This window comes from Artibeus jamaicensis, unplaced genomic scaffold (genome assembly GCF_021234435.1).
Source record: "Artibeus jamaicensis isolate MK-2021 breed Jamaican fruit bat unplaced genomic scaffold, CSHL_Jam_final contig_233, whole genome shotgun sequence".
Lineage (NCBI taxonomy): Eukaryota > Metazoa > Chordata > Mammalia > Chiroptera > Phyllostomidae > Artibeus > Artibeus jamaicensis.
In genome coordinates, this window is record NW_026521486.1 from 10,692,101 (window position 1) to 10,710,347 (window position 18,247).

At 49.3% G+C, this 18,247-nt stretch overlaps 2 protein-coding genes across 2 annotated transcripts in view; one reads left to right on the plus strand and one right to left on the minus strand.

The window, feature by feature from the left end:
- SYN3 (synapsin III) overlaps positions 1-18,247 on the plus strand; it is a 401,802-nt gene that overhangs the window by 134,866 nt on the left and 248,689 nt on the right. The gene's annotated exons all lie outside the window — the stretch shown is intronic.
- Positions 1,142-18,247, minus strand: part of TIMP3 (TIMP metallopeptidase inhibitor 3) — a 54,540-nt gene continuing 37,434 nt past the window's right edge. The window contains exons 2-5 of the mRNA XM_037160746.2: positions 14,364-14,446; positions 6,932-7,043; positions 6,106-6,227; positions 1,142-4,990 (exon numbers count right to left, since the gene is read on the minus strand). Coding sequence (XP_037016641.1) covers positions 4,793-4,990; positions 6,106-6,227; positions 6,932-7,043; positions 14,364-14,446 — 515 coding nt within the window. The 3' untranslated portion in view covers positions 1,142-4,792. The remainder of the gene's footprint in view (positions 4,991-6,105; positions 6,228-6,931; positions 7,044-14,363; positions 14,447-18,247) is intronic.

The window sequence follows — 18,247 nt, forward strand, 5'->3', positions numbered from 1 at the left end:
ACTTGCCTTGGAAACAGGATAGTCAACAGGTTACCTGGTTATACTAGCTGGAGACAGTAGCCTGTTTGTAGAATTCCAAGCTCAGCTACTGAGCTGGACAGTCCTGTTTGGAGACACTGAAAGGTAGGTAGGGTGCAGGCTCCAGGTGGGAGCCGTCTAACCAGATGGAGGGGTCCTCCACTGATTGTCTTTCACTTATATCTGATCCAGTGGGAGTCACAGAATCCAGGATGTGCTGGTCGGAATAGAAGGGTGTGTGGAACCAGCATATTCCAACAAAGTGTGAACACTGGGGAAAACTGAGGGTTTATCATCAAACCAGCCTGAGCTAGAATCCTAGTTCTGTCTAACTATTGGTTGAGCTTGGTAGTGAGTAAACCTCTATGAGCCTCAGCTTCCATCACTGAAAACCATGGATGATAGTGGAATGACCTCACTGGATTGTTGAAGTTTGATGAAATCATGTGTATAGTGTGCTGTGCTTGACATATGATAGGTGCTCGAAGTGGAATAGGTTTAAAATAAGGGCAAAGCGACCCCCTGAAACATTGTTCACAGCGGGATGGATGCTGGGTGAAGGGTCGACAGCCAACCTAATCTACTGAGGGGGCCAAGCCAGCTCTAGGCTCTGGGAGGGCTTTGCCATCTGTTGTGGGGCCTCATGAGTTCCTGGCATTCCCCACTAGGCTGAGCCACACTTGGAACTGCAGGCAGGCATTTGGCATCGAGGACTGCTGTTTACAGCCTTCCCCTTCCTACTTCCGCTCGGCGGAGACTCTTAGGAAGAAAACAGGGAGGGCCAAGTCAGGGCTCCAGTCTGGGAGTATCTGTACCACTAATAGGTAATTAGATAAAGACCCAGATTCCATGGAACTATGGAGATCTCTGGCCATAGAATCAGGGAACAAGGTCAGGGCTGGATTAGCATCCAGGAGGAAATCTAAGATGCCTCCCCAGAAATTCCCCCTGCCTGGGAAAGGACTGGGACAGGGTGGGTCCAGGCTGTGGAGGTGAGTGGGTGAGGGGAGTGTGCACGGGCCTGGAGCCAGGACAGGTAGGACACCCCAGCTCCCAAGGCCCTCTGTGATCTGTATCACCCCTGACGGCGGTCAGGACACAAGGAGGCAAGAGACTGCCGGTGTGTGATAGAAATAAAACCACTTTACTGTTTAGAATCAAGGACACACTATAAAAAGTGAACATTATGCAACATTACAAGACAATATACATTCACGGAATATAAAATTCATAAATAACATGGAGGAAAACTGTAAACAGTGCTACAAAATTTAGCAACAAATACATTCCTTCTAGACAGGGTTTTCTCTGGTTGGTGTCTCTCCATCACTTCTGGGTCTCAGGACAGAAGACTGGCTAAGGGGGAAAGCGGGGGTGCAGGAAAATCTACAAGGCCCCTCAGAGTGTGAATCCTGGTCTCTATGTTCTTCTACTCCTCATACCACCCAAGAGCCATTTAGGTGGCTGTTGAAATCTGCCTCTCCTATTTATCTTCATTTTGTTTGGCTTTTGCCATCTTTTTCTTGCATAAAACTGTTTTAGTGACATTTTTATTTTAGGCAGCCAGGAGCAAAACACGTGGGTGTCATCTTAGGGTAACCCATATTGGCCATCATCAAGCACAGGATGATGGGCTGGGGCTGAGGCTGGGAAGGGTCTCATTTCCCTCAGTGTCTCTGAGTCACAGCTGTCCCTACACATCATTTATTTCTTGAATTGCTCAAGAATGGTGGTATGGAAATGGTGCTCATGGGCTGTAGCTTGACCACTGTTGAGGTCTGGGGCTGGGTGGGTCTCCCAGTGCTACCTACCCTGCCTGATGGGGCACTGACCTGAGAGACAGAGCCTAGGTGTGGGCTTCCTGGAGACGGAGGCAGAAGAGATGGCCAGGGGAGGCCAAGAGATCTTGAATTACAGCTCTCACGGCCTGAAATTTTCTGGAGAAATCATGGCTTCTCAATCGGATGGGCAAAGGGAGTAAGGGGGCCAAGGAATGGGAATGACCAGCAGACTGCCCGGTGCTAGTTGACACAGTGCAAGAACATGGACGCACTTGCTGGTGTTCTCCCCTGCCTCCCGCCTACTCCAGAAAGCACAAGGATGCTGACAGGAGGAGGCTGCAGGAGTCTCGAGTGCTGGTTCCTTGTAGTTTCCCCAGTTCGCCAGTCCAGCTGCCCAGACAAGAGAAGTATTTACCCTCCGTTCCACTGTAGAATTTGATTCAGGAAAATGGTGGCATGTGGGTTTCCATTTTTTTTCTCTTAAACACAATGTACACATATTACAGCCTACACATGACACAAGATTTAGCAAAATAAAACATTCACAATATGATTGAAATACAGAAGTGTCTCAGCTACCTAATGACTTTAAATTATACAGGAAGTGAACAGGTGAAATAAACAAAGCTATAGCTTATAGAAAGCTCAAAAACCGCCCTCTGACAACATTGCTTTGCAAAGGACCCTTCTTTGCCCGGGACCGCTGTTCTCCTCACCAGGGCCTGCCAGATGGGCCTGCGGCTCCCCAAGCTTATCTGCAGGGAAACTTCAGGTGACTCCTGCTCAGGCCTCACCCCAAGTCCCTGCTATGTGTGTGGAGGTGACCCCACCAGGGACCAAGAATGGTCAGCTGCCTCATGGAGCAGAGGCTGATGTCTGACCATGGGAGGGCACTTGTACAGGTTGGATTAGGGGTTCTACCTTGTAAGACTTTGAGGTTGAAAGAAAATCTTAAAAACACCAAGTCTAGGGCTTACCCCTTAAAAGCCACTGGCCTGCAGACCTCTGCTCCCTCTGCTCACACTGCCCCATTGAGATGGCAAAGCCTCCTGTTTCCCAAGTGCCAAATGTCATGACCACAAGGTGAAAGGTACAAGGGAACGGAATCAATCCCAAGGAAACCGGATGCCTTCACTGTCTTCCCGCTCTGGGATTGTGCCTAACACCCTGCCTGGGCATTTGTGTGTACGTGCGAGACATTATTACAATGTACTGTCTGCTTCTTTTTGTCTCCTGTTTAAATTGGCAGCTCTGTTTCCTAAAGCGGAATGAACTGAAGATACAAATACTAATCGAGGATAAATATCCATGATCTGAAAAAAGAGAGCAATCATATTAAATGTCACCATCCTACCATCCCCGATTCTGTGAAATACACATTATCTCCCACTCTTGGCATCTCATTTTCAGCACTAAAACTTAAAATACTTTTATTTAACCGGAGAATTTATATTATAGTTTTATTTTAAAAAACACAACAAAAACCCCTCGAGCCGATTGCAGAGGCAGGCTTCCCCAGCAACCATCAACTGAAATCCACGAGGTAAGGACCTCGGAAGGTGGCATTCACCCACCAGTGAGCTGGAGAAAGAGAAGCAGGCTGTCCCCAAGCCCAGGAGAGGTGGCCATCTGGCCTTGGCATGACACATGACACTCTGCAGCTTTCCCTCCTGAGCCCAGGCCCCTGGCCCACACTAACTCTCATCTCCCAGCTGAGCCCAGCCAGGAAGGCAGTTAAAGGAAGGCCCCAAACATGAAGCAGGAGAAAAGGGGAGGGACAGAGGTCAGGAGACCCCAATTAGAGGAATGCTGAGGGTGTTCAGAATTTCAAATTTTAATTAAAAATTTTTTTAAAGTCAACTTGGAATGTCATGATTTTCTTCAAACAAGCAACAACAACAAAATAGAAGAGATTAAACTATTGGTGTATTTAACAGCATTGAACAGAATTCTGTGTCCTGTAAAAAATCAGCTTATGTCCTCGTGTGGGTATATGCAAATGTGTATACAAACACATCCCCCTAGGTGAGCTAAACACTACTTTGGAAATAGTATTCTCTACCCAAGTCTACTTGACTATATCTGTGGATAGTGTAAGGTGTGTGTGTTTCTCCAATTTACATAAGGGCAAGGTCCTGGCCAAATCTACCAATGAGTTTTCCAGGAGGAAATCTTGGGGGAGTCAGGGAGAGGAAAGACCTTCAACTCAGTCTTTCACCTGAGCTTTTGTACAAGGCAGGCAAATTGCCTCCTGACCTCAGGCAGATGTTTAAGTCCTCACCAACTAAGAAAGTTCTATTACTCTGGTCTGGCTGCTTGCTCCGGACTCAGACACATCTGGTGAACCCAAGCACCGCTGGGCTGGGGGAGTGTGTGCTGCATCATCTCAGACCCTCTCTTACAGTTCCTTCCTTCCCTCTCCCACTCTTGCGTGAGAGAGACACAGACACACAGTCTGGCTGGGACATGCAGTAGCATCTCCTTGGTGTATAAGATCTGTACACCTTGCTACCGCTTGCTACCTTTGACTGACACAGTTGGCCTTTCAGCAGCATCCTTGTCTGTGTCCTTTAAGTGCCAGAGTGTAGAAAGGCAGAGGGAAGAGGGTCTGGGAGACGAGGGTCTGGGGGAGAAGAAAGCGGGGTAGGTATTACAATGCCGGAGTAGGGTAGTTTTTTGATTTTTGTTTTCCTAAAAAAATATAGATTATGTTATCATGAAGAAGAGGAGAATACATTCCTCATTCTCTCCGGCATGGCACCAAAAATTTCCAGGCGGAAATAGGTGATGTCAAAACCAAAAAGAAGGGGTGGGGTGGGGCCAGGAGGATGTTTCCAAATAAACTGCGTATGACAGCACAGACTTTAAGTGTTCGAAGTGCTAAATTTGCGAGAAAACAGGCACTAATTTCATTGTCATCATTTGGGAAGAGTTAGTGTCCAAGGGAAGCTCAGCGGGAAGGGAGGGAGGTGAGGTGGGGCAGGGTCTGGTGCTCAGGGGTCTGTGGCATTGATGATGCTTTTGTCTGGGGGGGCCCATCCTCGGTACCAGCTGCAGTAGCCGCCCTTCTGCCGGATGCAGGCGTAGTGTTTGGACTGGTAGCCAGGGGAGCCGAAGTTCGAGAGCATGTCGGTCCAGAGACACTCATTGTTGGAGCTCACGAAGCAAGGCAGGTAGTAGCAGGACTTGATCTGCAATCAGATGACAGCCAGCGGTTGAGAGACTCTGCCCTGGTGGACCCTGGCCTGATGCTTGCCTGAGTCTGGATGCAGAACCTGGGACCAGGGCAGGAGGGGCCCGGCCACATCAGCCCCTTAGTGAAAACACTATAAATAATACTTGCTAACACTGACTGAGTGCCTGCTATGTGCCAGACCTTCTGCTTAGAGCTGCTATGTCATTCTCTTCAATTCTCTGAAAAGACATATCTGCCTTTTACAAACAAGGAAACAGAGGCTCAGAGAGGCTCAGTAACTTAACTGCACAGCCAGGTCACACAGCCAGAAAGTGGTAGAATTAGACATTTGAGAGAGCTTTTCCTTCTCAAATGGTAACCAGCAAGGATGAATGATCTCAGCAGTGGTCGGGAACTGAGGAATTAGAAAGATTAAGGCATAAACTTCGGAGTCCAGCTGCCCACATTGGGAATCAGACTTCATGAGCTGTGTGACCTATGGCTAGTTACATAAGGTCTCTGAGCCTCTATTGCCTCATCTGCAAAATGGGGACAATTGTAATAAAAACTGCCAAGTTGTAAGAAAACAACCCAACTCCTTCCCACAGCAGGAAGGCTGTGTGCCCTGTCCCTGTGCTTGGGCCAATGAGTTGGGCCTCGTTGAAGAATCACCTTCCGTGACATGTGGTACCAGTGGTCCTGAGCCAGCTCTCTTGCCAGGGGCCGGAGTTGCCAATGAGTCAGCTACTTGAGTGAGCACACTTGGGACTACTTGGCAGGACCTGCCAGTGTAAGGACCCTGTTGTACCTGCCACCAACTTGAGCCTCAGGAGGGGCCAGGGACGCTGAAGAGCCCTTGTGTCCCAGCGGCTGCCAGGTGGGCAGCAGGGAGGCAGCAGGTTAGAGCAGACAGGCATTCTTCTCTCACCTCCTCTGCTCCTCAGCCTGGAGCAGCCTGGGGGCAACATTCCTCACCACCCCTGCTCAGACCTGCCCCTCTGCCCGGGCCCCACACTCACCCCCTTCCCAGCCCAAGGGCCCAGAGTCCAGTAGAGCAAGAGCTGATATTTCTTGGGCAATGAGCCAGCACCCCATACCTACCACCCCCCACATGCCCGTCCCGGGGCTTACCTTGCAGTTACAACCCAGGTGATACCGATAGTTCAGCCCCTTGCGCTGGGAGATGGTGAGCTGGTCCCACCGCTCCACGAAGTTGCACAGTCCTATGTATACCTTCCCATCATAGATACGGCCTAGAGGGGGGAAGAGGACAATACGGAGAGGGTGTTTTTCCAGAGCCCAGCCAGGAGGAAAAGAATTCACACCTACCATGTACCAACCTTAGGCCAGGTACCATGCTAAGTATGTATCAGTCCTAAGATTTTGGTTAACCCTCCCCTATACCTTTTAAGGTGTAGGGGAGAATGTATCCCCATTTTCCAGATGGGGAAAATGAACTCAGAGAGGTTAAGTGATTTGCAGAAGCTCTCAGTCCATAAGACACTGAAGCTGGGACTAGAGGCCAACTCTTTACTTCCCGCATCACTGATTTCGGCTTTTGATTTTGTTACTGCCTTTCCGACACTGACTGCCTAAAAGGGAGTAGTAGGGCAATGACTTTCAAAGACAGATCTTGTAGGCTGACTGTGAGGTGGAGAGGAACAGGTACTAAAGATCCCTTTTCATTGACAGAAGCACCACGAAACTGAGGGTTGAGAGATCTCCTGCACTGGGTCAGTGGGGGAGCTGAGACTAAAACCCAGCCTCAGTGTGGGAGCCTGAAGCTCCCATCTCGGGCTATGGGACTCAGACCCAATACTAGACACTCCTTACAATCCACTGGGCACGTGGCACAGACCCTCAGGACACCCTGGTCTACCACTCCTCTATGCTTCTGAAGTGAAGGAACAGTGGACCTCAGCCAAACCCTGGCCCACGTGCTACAGTTGGCCGTTACCTGTCAGCAGGTACTGGTACTTGTTGACCTCCAGCTTAACACCACAGAGACTCTCAGATGCTTCCGTGTAGATGTACTGCACATGGGGCATCCTGCTGAAGCCTCGGTACATCTGCGGGCAGAAGGAACGTCATGAGAGCAGGATCAGGGCTCAGAAACCATGCTGTCCTTTGGTTTGTGGGACCCTGATTCCCCAAAGTGGCCATCATGTGACTGGTCCCAGCCTACCCACCCCAGGTCTTTCACTCCAGGTGAGGCCACCTAGTCTCCTCTTGAGTGAGTCATCACTGGCATCTGCCCAGAGAGAGTGTCCTGTCCAGCCAGTCGCACCTCCTCTTCCAACACCCCCACAACACTCTAAAGACACACTTTTCTCAAATCCCAACACCTGTATGGAAGCCAAAGATGAATTTGCTGTGAAAGGGGTCCTGCCTGCTTCCCCAACCTCGGGACCTAAGCTCCCACCAGGCAGCCAGCCCGCATTCTCATGACATCTCTGTGACATTTTCCAGTGTATAAAAGCATTCTCACTCACATCCCCTCACTGTGCCGTCTCCTCACAGAACCCCGGGAGGCAGTTGTACCCCTTTGACCCATGAGGACTCTGGGAGAATTTCTGTTCAGTGGGGGAAAGCCGAACTCAAGCCTGAGGCTCTCCATGCCTTTATCCTTCTGACCATCAAATGAAAGCACTGGGCTATTTTACCACAGATGAAGCACACACACATATGTACAAAACTCCTACATTTTTAAAATTAAGCACATCATAATTATGAACTTGCTGGTATTTAGGCATTTAATCTACAACATACTCTAATACAGCAGCTCTCAACTGGAGGCAATTTCATCTCCACTCCAGGAGACACTTGGCAAAGTCTGGAGACATTTTTGCTTGTCACAACTGGGAGGTGGGGTGGATGGGGTTGCTTCTGGCACTGGTGGATAGAGGCTAGGGATGCTGCTGAATGTCCTGTGATGCATGAGACAGTCCCCACTGCAAAGGATTATGTGGACCCAAATGTTAATAGTACCAGGGTTGAGAAACTCTGCTCTAATAGTAACCTATTTAAACCCATGACAGCCCTATGTGGCAGGAACTATTATATCCATTTCATAGACGAGGAGCCTGAAGCCCAGGAAGATTAATGGCTCGGCTGAGGCCACACGGTTGGTAAATGGCAGAGATAGGAGTCCAAGCAAAGGAATTTGCTCCATAGTCCATGCTCTTAACCACAGTCCTATGGTGTCTCCCACTGCAGCCTCGCAAGTCCATGGCCAAGGGCCTCTGATGCAGGCAAATGCTACTTATGACTACTGTGCCTGCTTTGTCAGCATGCAACACAGCCACTGGTATCAATGTAACAGAGTCTGAACCCACTTGGTGACTCCAGGTCAAGTCCATGGGTCTGGATCTGTCAAGACAATTCTGAACTATGTGAGCTAGTGGGGTAGGGGTGGGGCACCAAGGTGCTGCCCAATCCCATGATCCCTCCAGTGCTCAGAATACGCAGGCCGTGGGCTGCTGGTGGTCTCTGGGCTTATCCCAGGGGTTTCCAATAGGACAATGGCTCTACATTAGCTCCTAGCATGCGTCATTAATTTACTTACGGCATTTAATAAAAAGCCAGACATCACCTCATTGGTGTCTCATCTAAGTGCCTCCCATTTGGTCTAATGGGCTATTTTTTTCTCCTCATCTTCTTTTAAGTGGCAACTAGCTGGCGGGGGCAGGTGGTCCACTAGGAGCTCCACTGGGCCGACAGAATTTGGGAGCCTCTGCCTTTTCAAGGGGAGCACTGTTGTAATTGTGTACAACCATTCGTACAGACGGTTTTAATTTACCTGGCTTCCCTTCTAAACCTCTTCTCCCGTGAGACAGCTGAATGAGGAAACACAGCCAGGCGCTGCGTGAAGTGCTGTCCACACTCAGTTTTCAATTGTGCTGTGGGGAGCCAGGGGGGTATCACACCCCCCGCCCCCGCCATGTCCTCAGTGATGGATGGCGCCGTTCCGGCTTTAACGGGAACCATGCGTAAGAGCGCTCTTCTGTGCGTGCCATCGAGTGAAGCCTTCTGTGCCAGCACCATGGTTTTTGGTGGGGATGATCCTTGAGTTGTTGGCAAATGTTTCTTTCAACTCAGGACTCACTCTAGATCTTCTGGCCCCGTTTGTCGGAGCTGGAGCCCCAGCTCATTCCATGTTGGTCTTTCCCCTTTGTCTCATCTCTACTTTATGGGTAAGAACTAGCCCCTCTCTAGACTCCAGTGACTTCAACTGCTCAGTAAGAACTGGACTTGTCATAATCAGCTTGGCAGCCCTGCTGCTTTTGAGTTTGCAGGACCCCTTATTTTAACAACAGCTCCAGCACTGGCACACAGAGTCAGGATTGGGACGCGCCGCCAAGGGCGGCGTGGGGCAAACACAGTGCTGCCGTGCGGGGTCAGCTCTAAAGACGGCAATACGATCCATGTTTCATAAAGGTAGGTTCTACTCATTTTGTTGTCTTTTCTTTATAATCAGCCTACCTTTCCCTAGATATTGACCCTCAAGTGTCATTAGATCCATCATCAGAGAGACCTGGAATCCGTTTGACAAATTTAGAAGAGTTAGAGTAGGCTTATAATGAACCGAAATCAGAGAATCAGGGCGTCTCAGAATTGGAAAGGGTGTTAAAGGCGATCTGCTCGAACCAGTGCAATGGAGGATCAATGGTGAACCTGGGTTCTGGACGCAGAGTCCGAATCTTGTCTCCACCATTTATGAGCCACTTAGAAAGCTACTTGGTTTCTTCTTATTGTAAAATGAGGCAAAGTACCTACTTCATAAGGTGCTTTTGAGAACTAAGTGACTGAGACTAGTACTCAGCATACAACACTGGGTCAAAGCTGGCTTAAAAAAGTTATATTTAAAAAAAAAACAGTTATATTAGAACTCCTACTGAGCAGAGGGAAGGGTTTGGTCCTCTTCCTACGTGTCTTCACCCCACCTCCCGCTCTCTTAGTGCACATAGTTAAAGCTGGTTTGGAACTGCACATGTAAGCAAGTTGTTCTTTCTTCCCCTCAAGTTTTTTTGAGGTATGGCCGACAGATAAAAAGGATATGTACTTCAGGTGTCCAATGTGATGTTTAGATATATGTGTATGTTGTAAAGTAGTTACCACAGTCAAGCTAGATGACGTATCTGTCACCTCACATAGTTGCTTTTCTGTGTGTGAGAGAGCATTGTAGTGCTACTCGCTTAGCAAATTTACAATATACAATGTGGTACTGGTAGCTCTACTCTCCACGCTGTACATTCGATCTCCAGCGTTTAGCCATCCTGCAAACTGAAACTTCGTGCCCTTTGACCCAAACCTCTCCCTTCCCTACCTCCCTGCCCACAGTAACTATGGTTCTACCTCTGCTTCCAAGCAGGAGTTGACTTTCTTAGGTTCCACATAAAAGGGAGACCATGTGGTGTTTCTGCGTCTAGCTTATTGGACTGAAAGTGTCTTCCAGGTTCATCCTGTTGCCAAAAATGATAAGATTTCCTTCTTTTTTAAGGCTGAATAATATTCCTGTGTGTGTGTGTGTGTGTGTGTGTGTGTGTGTGTGTGTGTGTGTGTGACACTGGACTCTCCAAGCCCCTGGGCCTCCCATCTTGGTGGCATCTACACAAAGTTCTAAGAAGTGAGCTTCCCTTGGGGTGAAGGGACAAATAAGGTGTTTCTGAGTCTTAGGGAATTTGTCAGATATTTGTGCTGGACGCTGCTTTATATCACACACTCATTTACAGACCAAGCAATGGAGTGTCGCAGCTTGGACTCGACTACAGCACCAAGTGCACAGTCTCTCTCTCGGAGAATGGCTGTCTAGCTGGGGAGGCAGAGCCTGAGAATGGAGTCAGTCTCTGCAGAAGGCTAATGAGACCCAGACCTTGAAGAGGCACAGGCCATGGGAGGAAGAGATCTGCTGGAGGCGGGGGTGTCAGAGAAGCCTCCAGCTGGAGCTTCAAAGGCGAGACCCTGCTATTGCTCATTTGATTAGACAAAGCACTGAAGGAAGGAAGTCCCTGGGGGCCAAGCATTCCTACTGCCCAGCAGATCTGTCCTGCCAGACTCAGGATATGCACAGCACATGACCAGCGGGCCTCCCTGTGGGACCAGCTGGGACATAATGTCCCCCACGTGCTGTCCTGTGCAGCTGGCCTAAGAGCATGTCTCTTCTGCACAAACTACAGCCCTTGGCTAAGCAGACGGATTTCCCATGGTCCTGATAGGCGATGAGGTCCTCACAGATTACAGCGGACCTCTGCACCACAGCCCAGTGGCTCAGCTCCAGCTAATCTCCAAGTTTGGGATTGCAACGAGCTCCCTCGACACTCTAACACCACCCCCTGACCACATACCCATAGGTCTCTGCACTCTCAAGATGTGCCTGAGAGACCATCCGGAGGCTCTGGAATTAGCGTATGGGAGAGGCTTGGCCTGTCTTTCATCTGGGTGAGAAGGGTGTTTGTGGGATGGTCTGAGAATGAAGAGAGAGGTCAGACAGGGAGGCTTGACTTCTCTGAGTGCCTTTAGTCCTGCTCTAAGGAAGCCCTTGCTTCCCCCATCTCAGAGCAGACTCTCTAATCCGCTACAATAAAGCACCCCAGGGACCAGTGCCAAAATCATGCAGGCTGGCCTCTCTGGTCTCACCCCCTCCCCTCCTACAAAGTTTTTTTGTTGTTGTTGTTACACCCTTTGTAAAACATTGCAGATCAAGAGCTACATTGCCGCATGACAAACCCACAAACTCAAGCTAACCTCTTTTAGTTTCTTGGAAGACTGGATACAAATGGGGTGGGGGGGCCCCAACGTGGGCGGGAATTATCAATCTGCCTGCTCTGTAATCTCCACACAGGGAAAGGCTATGGTTTGGCCCTGGTTTGCCATTTTCTAGCTACATGATCTTGACAAGTGTGTGACCTTCCAAGTCTCAGTTGCCTCACTATAAAATAGAGAATAATGTGTATCTGTTCCATAGAGCTGTTTGAGGTTTGAGCTATGCAAAGACTTAGCAGAATATAGCAAATGCTCAACAAATATTACTTGTATGGAGTCTTATATTCACTGTAACAAATACTATCTTTGTATCCCTAGCTGCAAGTATAGTGCTAAGCATAGACAGGGTGAGAAGGAGAGAGAGGGGTCTGATTGTCTACTGCTAGGTCCCACTCCTTCTCTGAGTAACAGACTGGTAACTGGAGACCAGCAGACTCCAGGGACCTCTCTGGGTAGAAGGGCAATGACCAGTTCTGTGGGTTACACAATATTGGGCTGGAAGGATGGTAGAGTTAATAAAAAGCATTAGATAGTGACTGATGATCAAAGTAAGAGGGCAGGGAGATTTGGGGAGTCACATAAAAAACACACAGATCGGGAAGGAATCCTGACACCTTGGCTTGGGAACCAGATTTCCCTTTAATCACATGCATGACTCTTGAGTAAATTGGTTCCTCTTTGAGTCTCTGTCAGAAGTAAAATGAGGGACTTTACTTTCTAATGCCCAGCACCCTGCTTCCATGAACCTGGGTGGCAGATGGTGAAAGGACAGTGTAAGGCCAGCATTCTGGGAGTGGGTGTGTGTGCTCTGAAGCTGATGGACAAGCAAATGTTATTTGGCCTCTACACATATTCCCTTACCTCCCCAACCTCCAGTAGCTGGCCTGATACCACTGAGGGGAAATAGGACATTCTGCCCACAGCAAGGGCGCCACTGGAGGAAAGAGGGAAGCAGGCAAACCCAGGAACCTCTGCCTCCCAATTCTCTCCTTGCAGCTCTCTGCTGGCCACAGAATATCTCAAATATGAGGGACTGTTCCAGAGCAGACAGGGAATGTGTTCCCCAAACCTTTGCTTTTGTCTAATGTGCTTTGGCAGTTATTCCCTGCCTGCCAGGGGTTGCACAGTAGGTTCTTGGGTTGTTGTTACTCCTCTTGGGCCCCCTCTGCCCACTGTTCTCTCCCCATGGCTGTCTAAAGACATCAGCTGGTCTCATGACTGAGCTTGGGCAGCCAAGGGCAACCAGCCAGGGCTGACTCTGGACATTACATAACCAGAAGGCTGTGGATGTTTGCAAGACTGAATTCAAAGCAACAGGTTCTATGAACTTCGTGCATCGAACCCCAAGACCTCAGAATGCAAGGAAGAGCGAGGCCTGCAGGTCTGCCTCTAGGATGGATGGGTACTTCCCAGGGGCTGTGTCATCCGCCCTAAATGCTGGTGATGTGAGTACGAACAACGAATAAAGGAGTTGGCAGATCATTTGGACCTGAGTGCACCCATCCTGAACTTCTGATCAGTCACCCACAAGTCTCTTCCCACCTGACTATAGTTCCTAAATATAGGAATCCGTTTTCCAAGGGGCCTCCACAGCTCCTGGCACAGCATGCTGTATACAGGGAGGTATTTACAAAGGTGGGGGATGGACCAGTTGGCAAATTATTCAGTAGAGTGAAGCTCCCGTATTCCTTCCCAGCACCAAAAGCAGCTCCTGTTTAGTAGTAGCATGACCAGTGTCCCAGAATCCTGAAATGCCTCAGCCGTAAGGGCTCTGAAGGGCACCAAGCCCAACCCCACACTGTTAACAGTTGGCAAAACTGAGCCCAGGAAAAGGGAGGATTCCAAGGTCAGTGAACTAGTTAGAGTGGAGCTGAGACCAGGAGACACATTTTCTAGGTTTCAAATCTGATGTTCTTTTCCCTGAGGAGGACTTCCTTAATGTGCTTCACAGTGGGAAAATACTGGGGACTGTGTTGAGTTGTATGAATGTGCCTAGGAAACGATGCTAACTAGCTGGGATGCAAGAAGGCAATTAAAGCTGGGAAAATAGGTAAAGAGAGTGCAGTTCCTATCACAGGGTGAGGTTTCTGTGATCAGCACAAGTTCAATGTAAAGATTCAAGGGGTTAAACCTAAGTTGCAACTTCAGTGGCTATGCAACATCTGTGCATTGTTGAAACTCAGCAGAGCTCAAAAGAGCCCGTAAGACAATTCAGTCCATCCTCTTCATTTTACAGATGGGGAGACGGAGGCTCAGAGATGGCCAAGCAGTGAGCTGACCAAGGTCTCATAGCTACTAGGTAACAAGGCTGTCTGCTCTTTGGTTCCAGAACCCAGCCTCTTAACTGCCTCTGAGGGACCCCACCTGCACTGGCTCTGGGACGAAGCAGCCACCATCCCCTCTTCCTACCTCCTCCCTTCCCTAATCCTCTTCCCCTGCCCCCTTCCCGCCCATCCCTTTCTGCTGCTTCAGCAACACCCTCTCCAACAGGGCAAAAGGGCTGTGTCTGGGGTTCAGACACTGAGCAAACACACATCCTGGTTCCAAACCACCTGGCCTCCACTGGCCTGGCCTCTTCTGGCAAAACAAACCCAAAAATGTGTCTGAGGCCAGCTGTTGTCACTCACCTTCATCTGCTTAATGGTGTAGACCAGTGTGCCAAAGGGCCCCTCCTTCACCAGCTTCTTCCCCACCACTCTGGCCCGGATCACTGCAAAAACAGGCGAGACCGAGACAGGGAGGAGGTTAGAGAGGACTGGACCACATCAGAAACCACATCCCGGTGGCCATCAGCCCCGTTGGGTGTCTAGCATTGCTTGCTTCCCTTTGAGCCAACTCGAATAGAATCAAAGCAAGAATTCAGATGAGAGACACTGCGGGTGGGGAGGGAGGAGTAGAGGGAGAAGGGAAAGCAGTCATCATTCGCATAATTTCCCCAATGTTTGAGCCTGCCGGCCCTGGAAACCCCTAGGCTGCATTCACTGCTGGAGGAGTCTCGACTCTGTGGTCTCACGGTAATCCCAAACCTACTTCGCATGTTAGAGCTTCTTGCCCTCCGTCCGTTGTCCACCTGACATTCCCATGGTCTCCCAGACTTACTCTCTTTCTACCAGGACCCCCTCTGAGCCTCATTTGGGGCTCTTCCTTTGCATGTGTAAATTCATTGTCTCCTGACATGTCTACCGGGTTGCCCTGCACCCCAGCCACCAGTTGGCAGCCCTGCATTAGGATGCAGGCCCCAGTCGGCATCCTAATGGGATGCTCGGTACCCAGCTGTCTACAGCAAAGGATGCAGTAGTGTGTCACTCAGAGAGGGTGGTGGTAGGCGGGAAAGGCTTGGGAGTATGGACTCGGGAGCCAATTGAACTCTTCCAATCCCAGCTCTGCTCTTTACTGCTATGATGACTGTGGGCAAGTAACTTTGTTTCTGGTCCCCAGTTTCCTCCCCTAATGAAACCAGGACAATAATGGCACCGATCTCCTGAACGGAAGGGTTAGGCAAAATAATGCATGTGAAACTCTAGGCACTGTGTCCTGGATGTAGTGTACATTACATACATGGTACTGTCATCATTATTATTGTCATTGCCAAAAATGGAACGGACTAACCATGAAAACATCAGTACCAGAATACTAGCTCCTGTTTATGGCACACCTACTATACACAATAGTACATCCCACTTATTTACTCCTCACAACCACCTGACCAGGGGAGTATAGCATCCGCGTTATACAGATGAGGAAACTGACAGAAAAGTGCAGCCACTTCCTCTGAACCTCAGTGTTCCCATCTGTAAAGAGGGTGTAACTCCACGTCAGGGAACTGGAGTGAGGATCAAACAAAAGATCCTATGAAACTTCACACTACAGTGTCTGGGAGAAAGAACATGCTCAGTAAATATTAGCTCACTATGAATACAAAAACAGCTAGACCCAGTGTGACAATGGCTAGAAGAGGGGCATTTACTACACACAGTGGGAACACAGAAAAGAGAGGGGTTGACTTTGAGATTATAAAAGAAGCAGGGCTTTCTCTTTTTTACTTCTTGTGGAAAAGATGCTGTCTTCCAATAATTGTAAAACCTGCACATGGAAAATAGGTCTTGAAGACAGAATTCAGAAATTGCATAGAAGCTACATTCGTTGGCTCCACCAAAGAAAAACATCATCTAGTAATAAGAACAAGTAACAAAAGCTGGGGGGCTGCCATGGGGGGCTGCAGGGAGTCTCCATCAAGGGGTCCTGGATGCTAAGACCTTGGCCAGAATGAAACGGATTTTGCACGTACAACGGCCATGCTTTGAAATACAAATGGAACATGCACACACACACCTGCCCATTCTGGTAGCTCCATCGTCCTTCCCCACGTTGGATGTCCCACCATGTTTCTCAATTCATCAACTCTAATCTTTTTTTTTTTTAATTCTTTACTAGGAACCAAATCTTCCATCCCAACTGGCTTCTGTCCTGTTCCTTCCCAAATGAGCTTGGACCCTACTTTTCCCAGTCAGACATAAAGTCAGGACTCAGATGAATTACCAGCCCCTCCAGATCTTCTTGCCAGGGGCGGCAAAACACAGAGCCCATTGGCAAAGTCAGCAATTTAGTGGAGGCAGATCTGTCTGGGAGGAGGTGAGGGGCTGTTTCCAAGTCTGCTCTAAAATCGAAAGGTTGGCAAGATCCCAGGCCAGGCTCCCTCAAGATTCCGCCTGCACCTCTGTGTCTCACTGCACAGCAGCATCCTCGGCAGGGAGCCATCCTCCCAGGGACCCAGGGACCCAGGTTTCCTCTATGTTTACTCCCACGGGCAGGTTGTAACAGCTTAACTGTTGGGCAGAAAGCACAACTGCCAGGGCTTTCCTATTGATTCTTCCTGAATGCAGTTGGCTCCCTCTCCTCCCACTTCATTAATGCAGAAGGTAAACCAGGGAACAGGGCTTTGCCTGGGGTGGGAAATAGCAAAAGGTCCTTTAAATAGCTACCTTTTCCTGGCTCAAAAACGGCTTGACCGCATTCAGACACAGCATGTCATAAGCAGACTCGTCCTATAAGTCTGGGTACTTCTGGAAGCTTCTGCACACATAGGGAGCCAATTCCTTGCTTACCCTGAAATGGCCTGAGCTTGGAACCTTTTCATCTGAGCACAGTTCAGTGAAAAGGGAGTGCGTTTTCCCAGTCAGGCAGCCACATGTGAATTTCAGTTCCCCCATTACCACGGCCTCAGGCAAACCCGTGTCCCCAGAGTTCTTTCCTCCTAAATCTCTCCGATAATCTTGGCCCAGTGCCCCTTGTGTGTCTTACAAGGGAGGCACTTATTACTAGTGGAACAGTAACACAGCACAGAAAGCACTGAAGAGCCTGCCTGGGTTGAAATCCCAGCACCGGCACTCCATGACCTTAGAGAAGTTAGTAAACCTCTCTGTGCCTTGATTTCCTAATCTCTAAAATGGGAATGAGTGTAACAATACCACATAAATTTGCTGTGAGGGTCAAGTTCAAGCACTGAGAACAGTGCATGGCCCTACCCAAGCTCCATGAGCCTTCTATCACTACCGTGACTTCTATCGTTGTCCGTCTGTCCTGAAGCATCTTTAGGCTTCTAACGTGCCCTGTGACCTAAGGCCTCGGGGTTCACCCTAGGATGGGAAGAAAGGCCAAGTACTCATCAAAATACTTTGGCCTTGAAAAATTTCAGGGAGGGAAAGCGGAGCACACAGGAGCTGATCAGAACAGAGGTGCCTGGAGCATCCACTTCAGCACAGACACCTGTCCCGCCTCATCACCCATGTGCAACTCAAGTGCAGGCCACCAGGACCGAAGGAGACCTCGTGGTCGTGGTCCAGAAAGACCAAGATGGCCCAGTGTAGAGCCACACCAGTGTTTCCCTTACAAAAACCCACACTAAAATTAAGTAACATTCTGCTCTTCTAAATAGCTCCTCAAAGTCCTTCCAAAGGAAAATCACTGGCCAACTCCAAATCCGCCTGTTTGGTCTGTGAATTTAATATGTCTTTATTTGCTTCCGTCTCTCCTCTGCAATTCACATGTGTGCTATTTTCTACTTTCCTTTTTGGCAATGGGAGTGGTCCCAAGGCATCTGCTGGCCCAGGGGCCACAGTGGACGGGGGGGTGTGGCCAGGTCATGGTGCTCCAGCAACAGAAGACAGTGTCCAAACTGGGAGCTGGCAGCACGTCAGGCCATTCCCGCCACCTTGATGTGGTGGCTGGAGGCCTGCTTTACAGATGGGCTGGCTGACACTGGTTCTCTTTCTTCTCCTCCATGCTGGAGAGTGGCCCACACTGTCTACCCAGTGTCCTCCAGTGGCTAAACCAACATGTGCGTGAACTGGGCTGGTGTCCGGGAAACTGGGTTGGGTGCTGGGGAGGGTGACAACAAGGAGTCAAAGTCCCATTTCCTACCACAACAGGGCACAGTCTAATGGGGAGACAAAGTTTAAAAGCTCCTTACTAGAGGGCTCAATGCCAAGATGCAGAGCACTAGTCGGAGAAG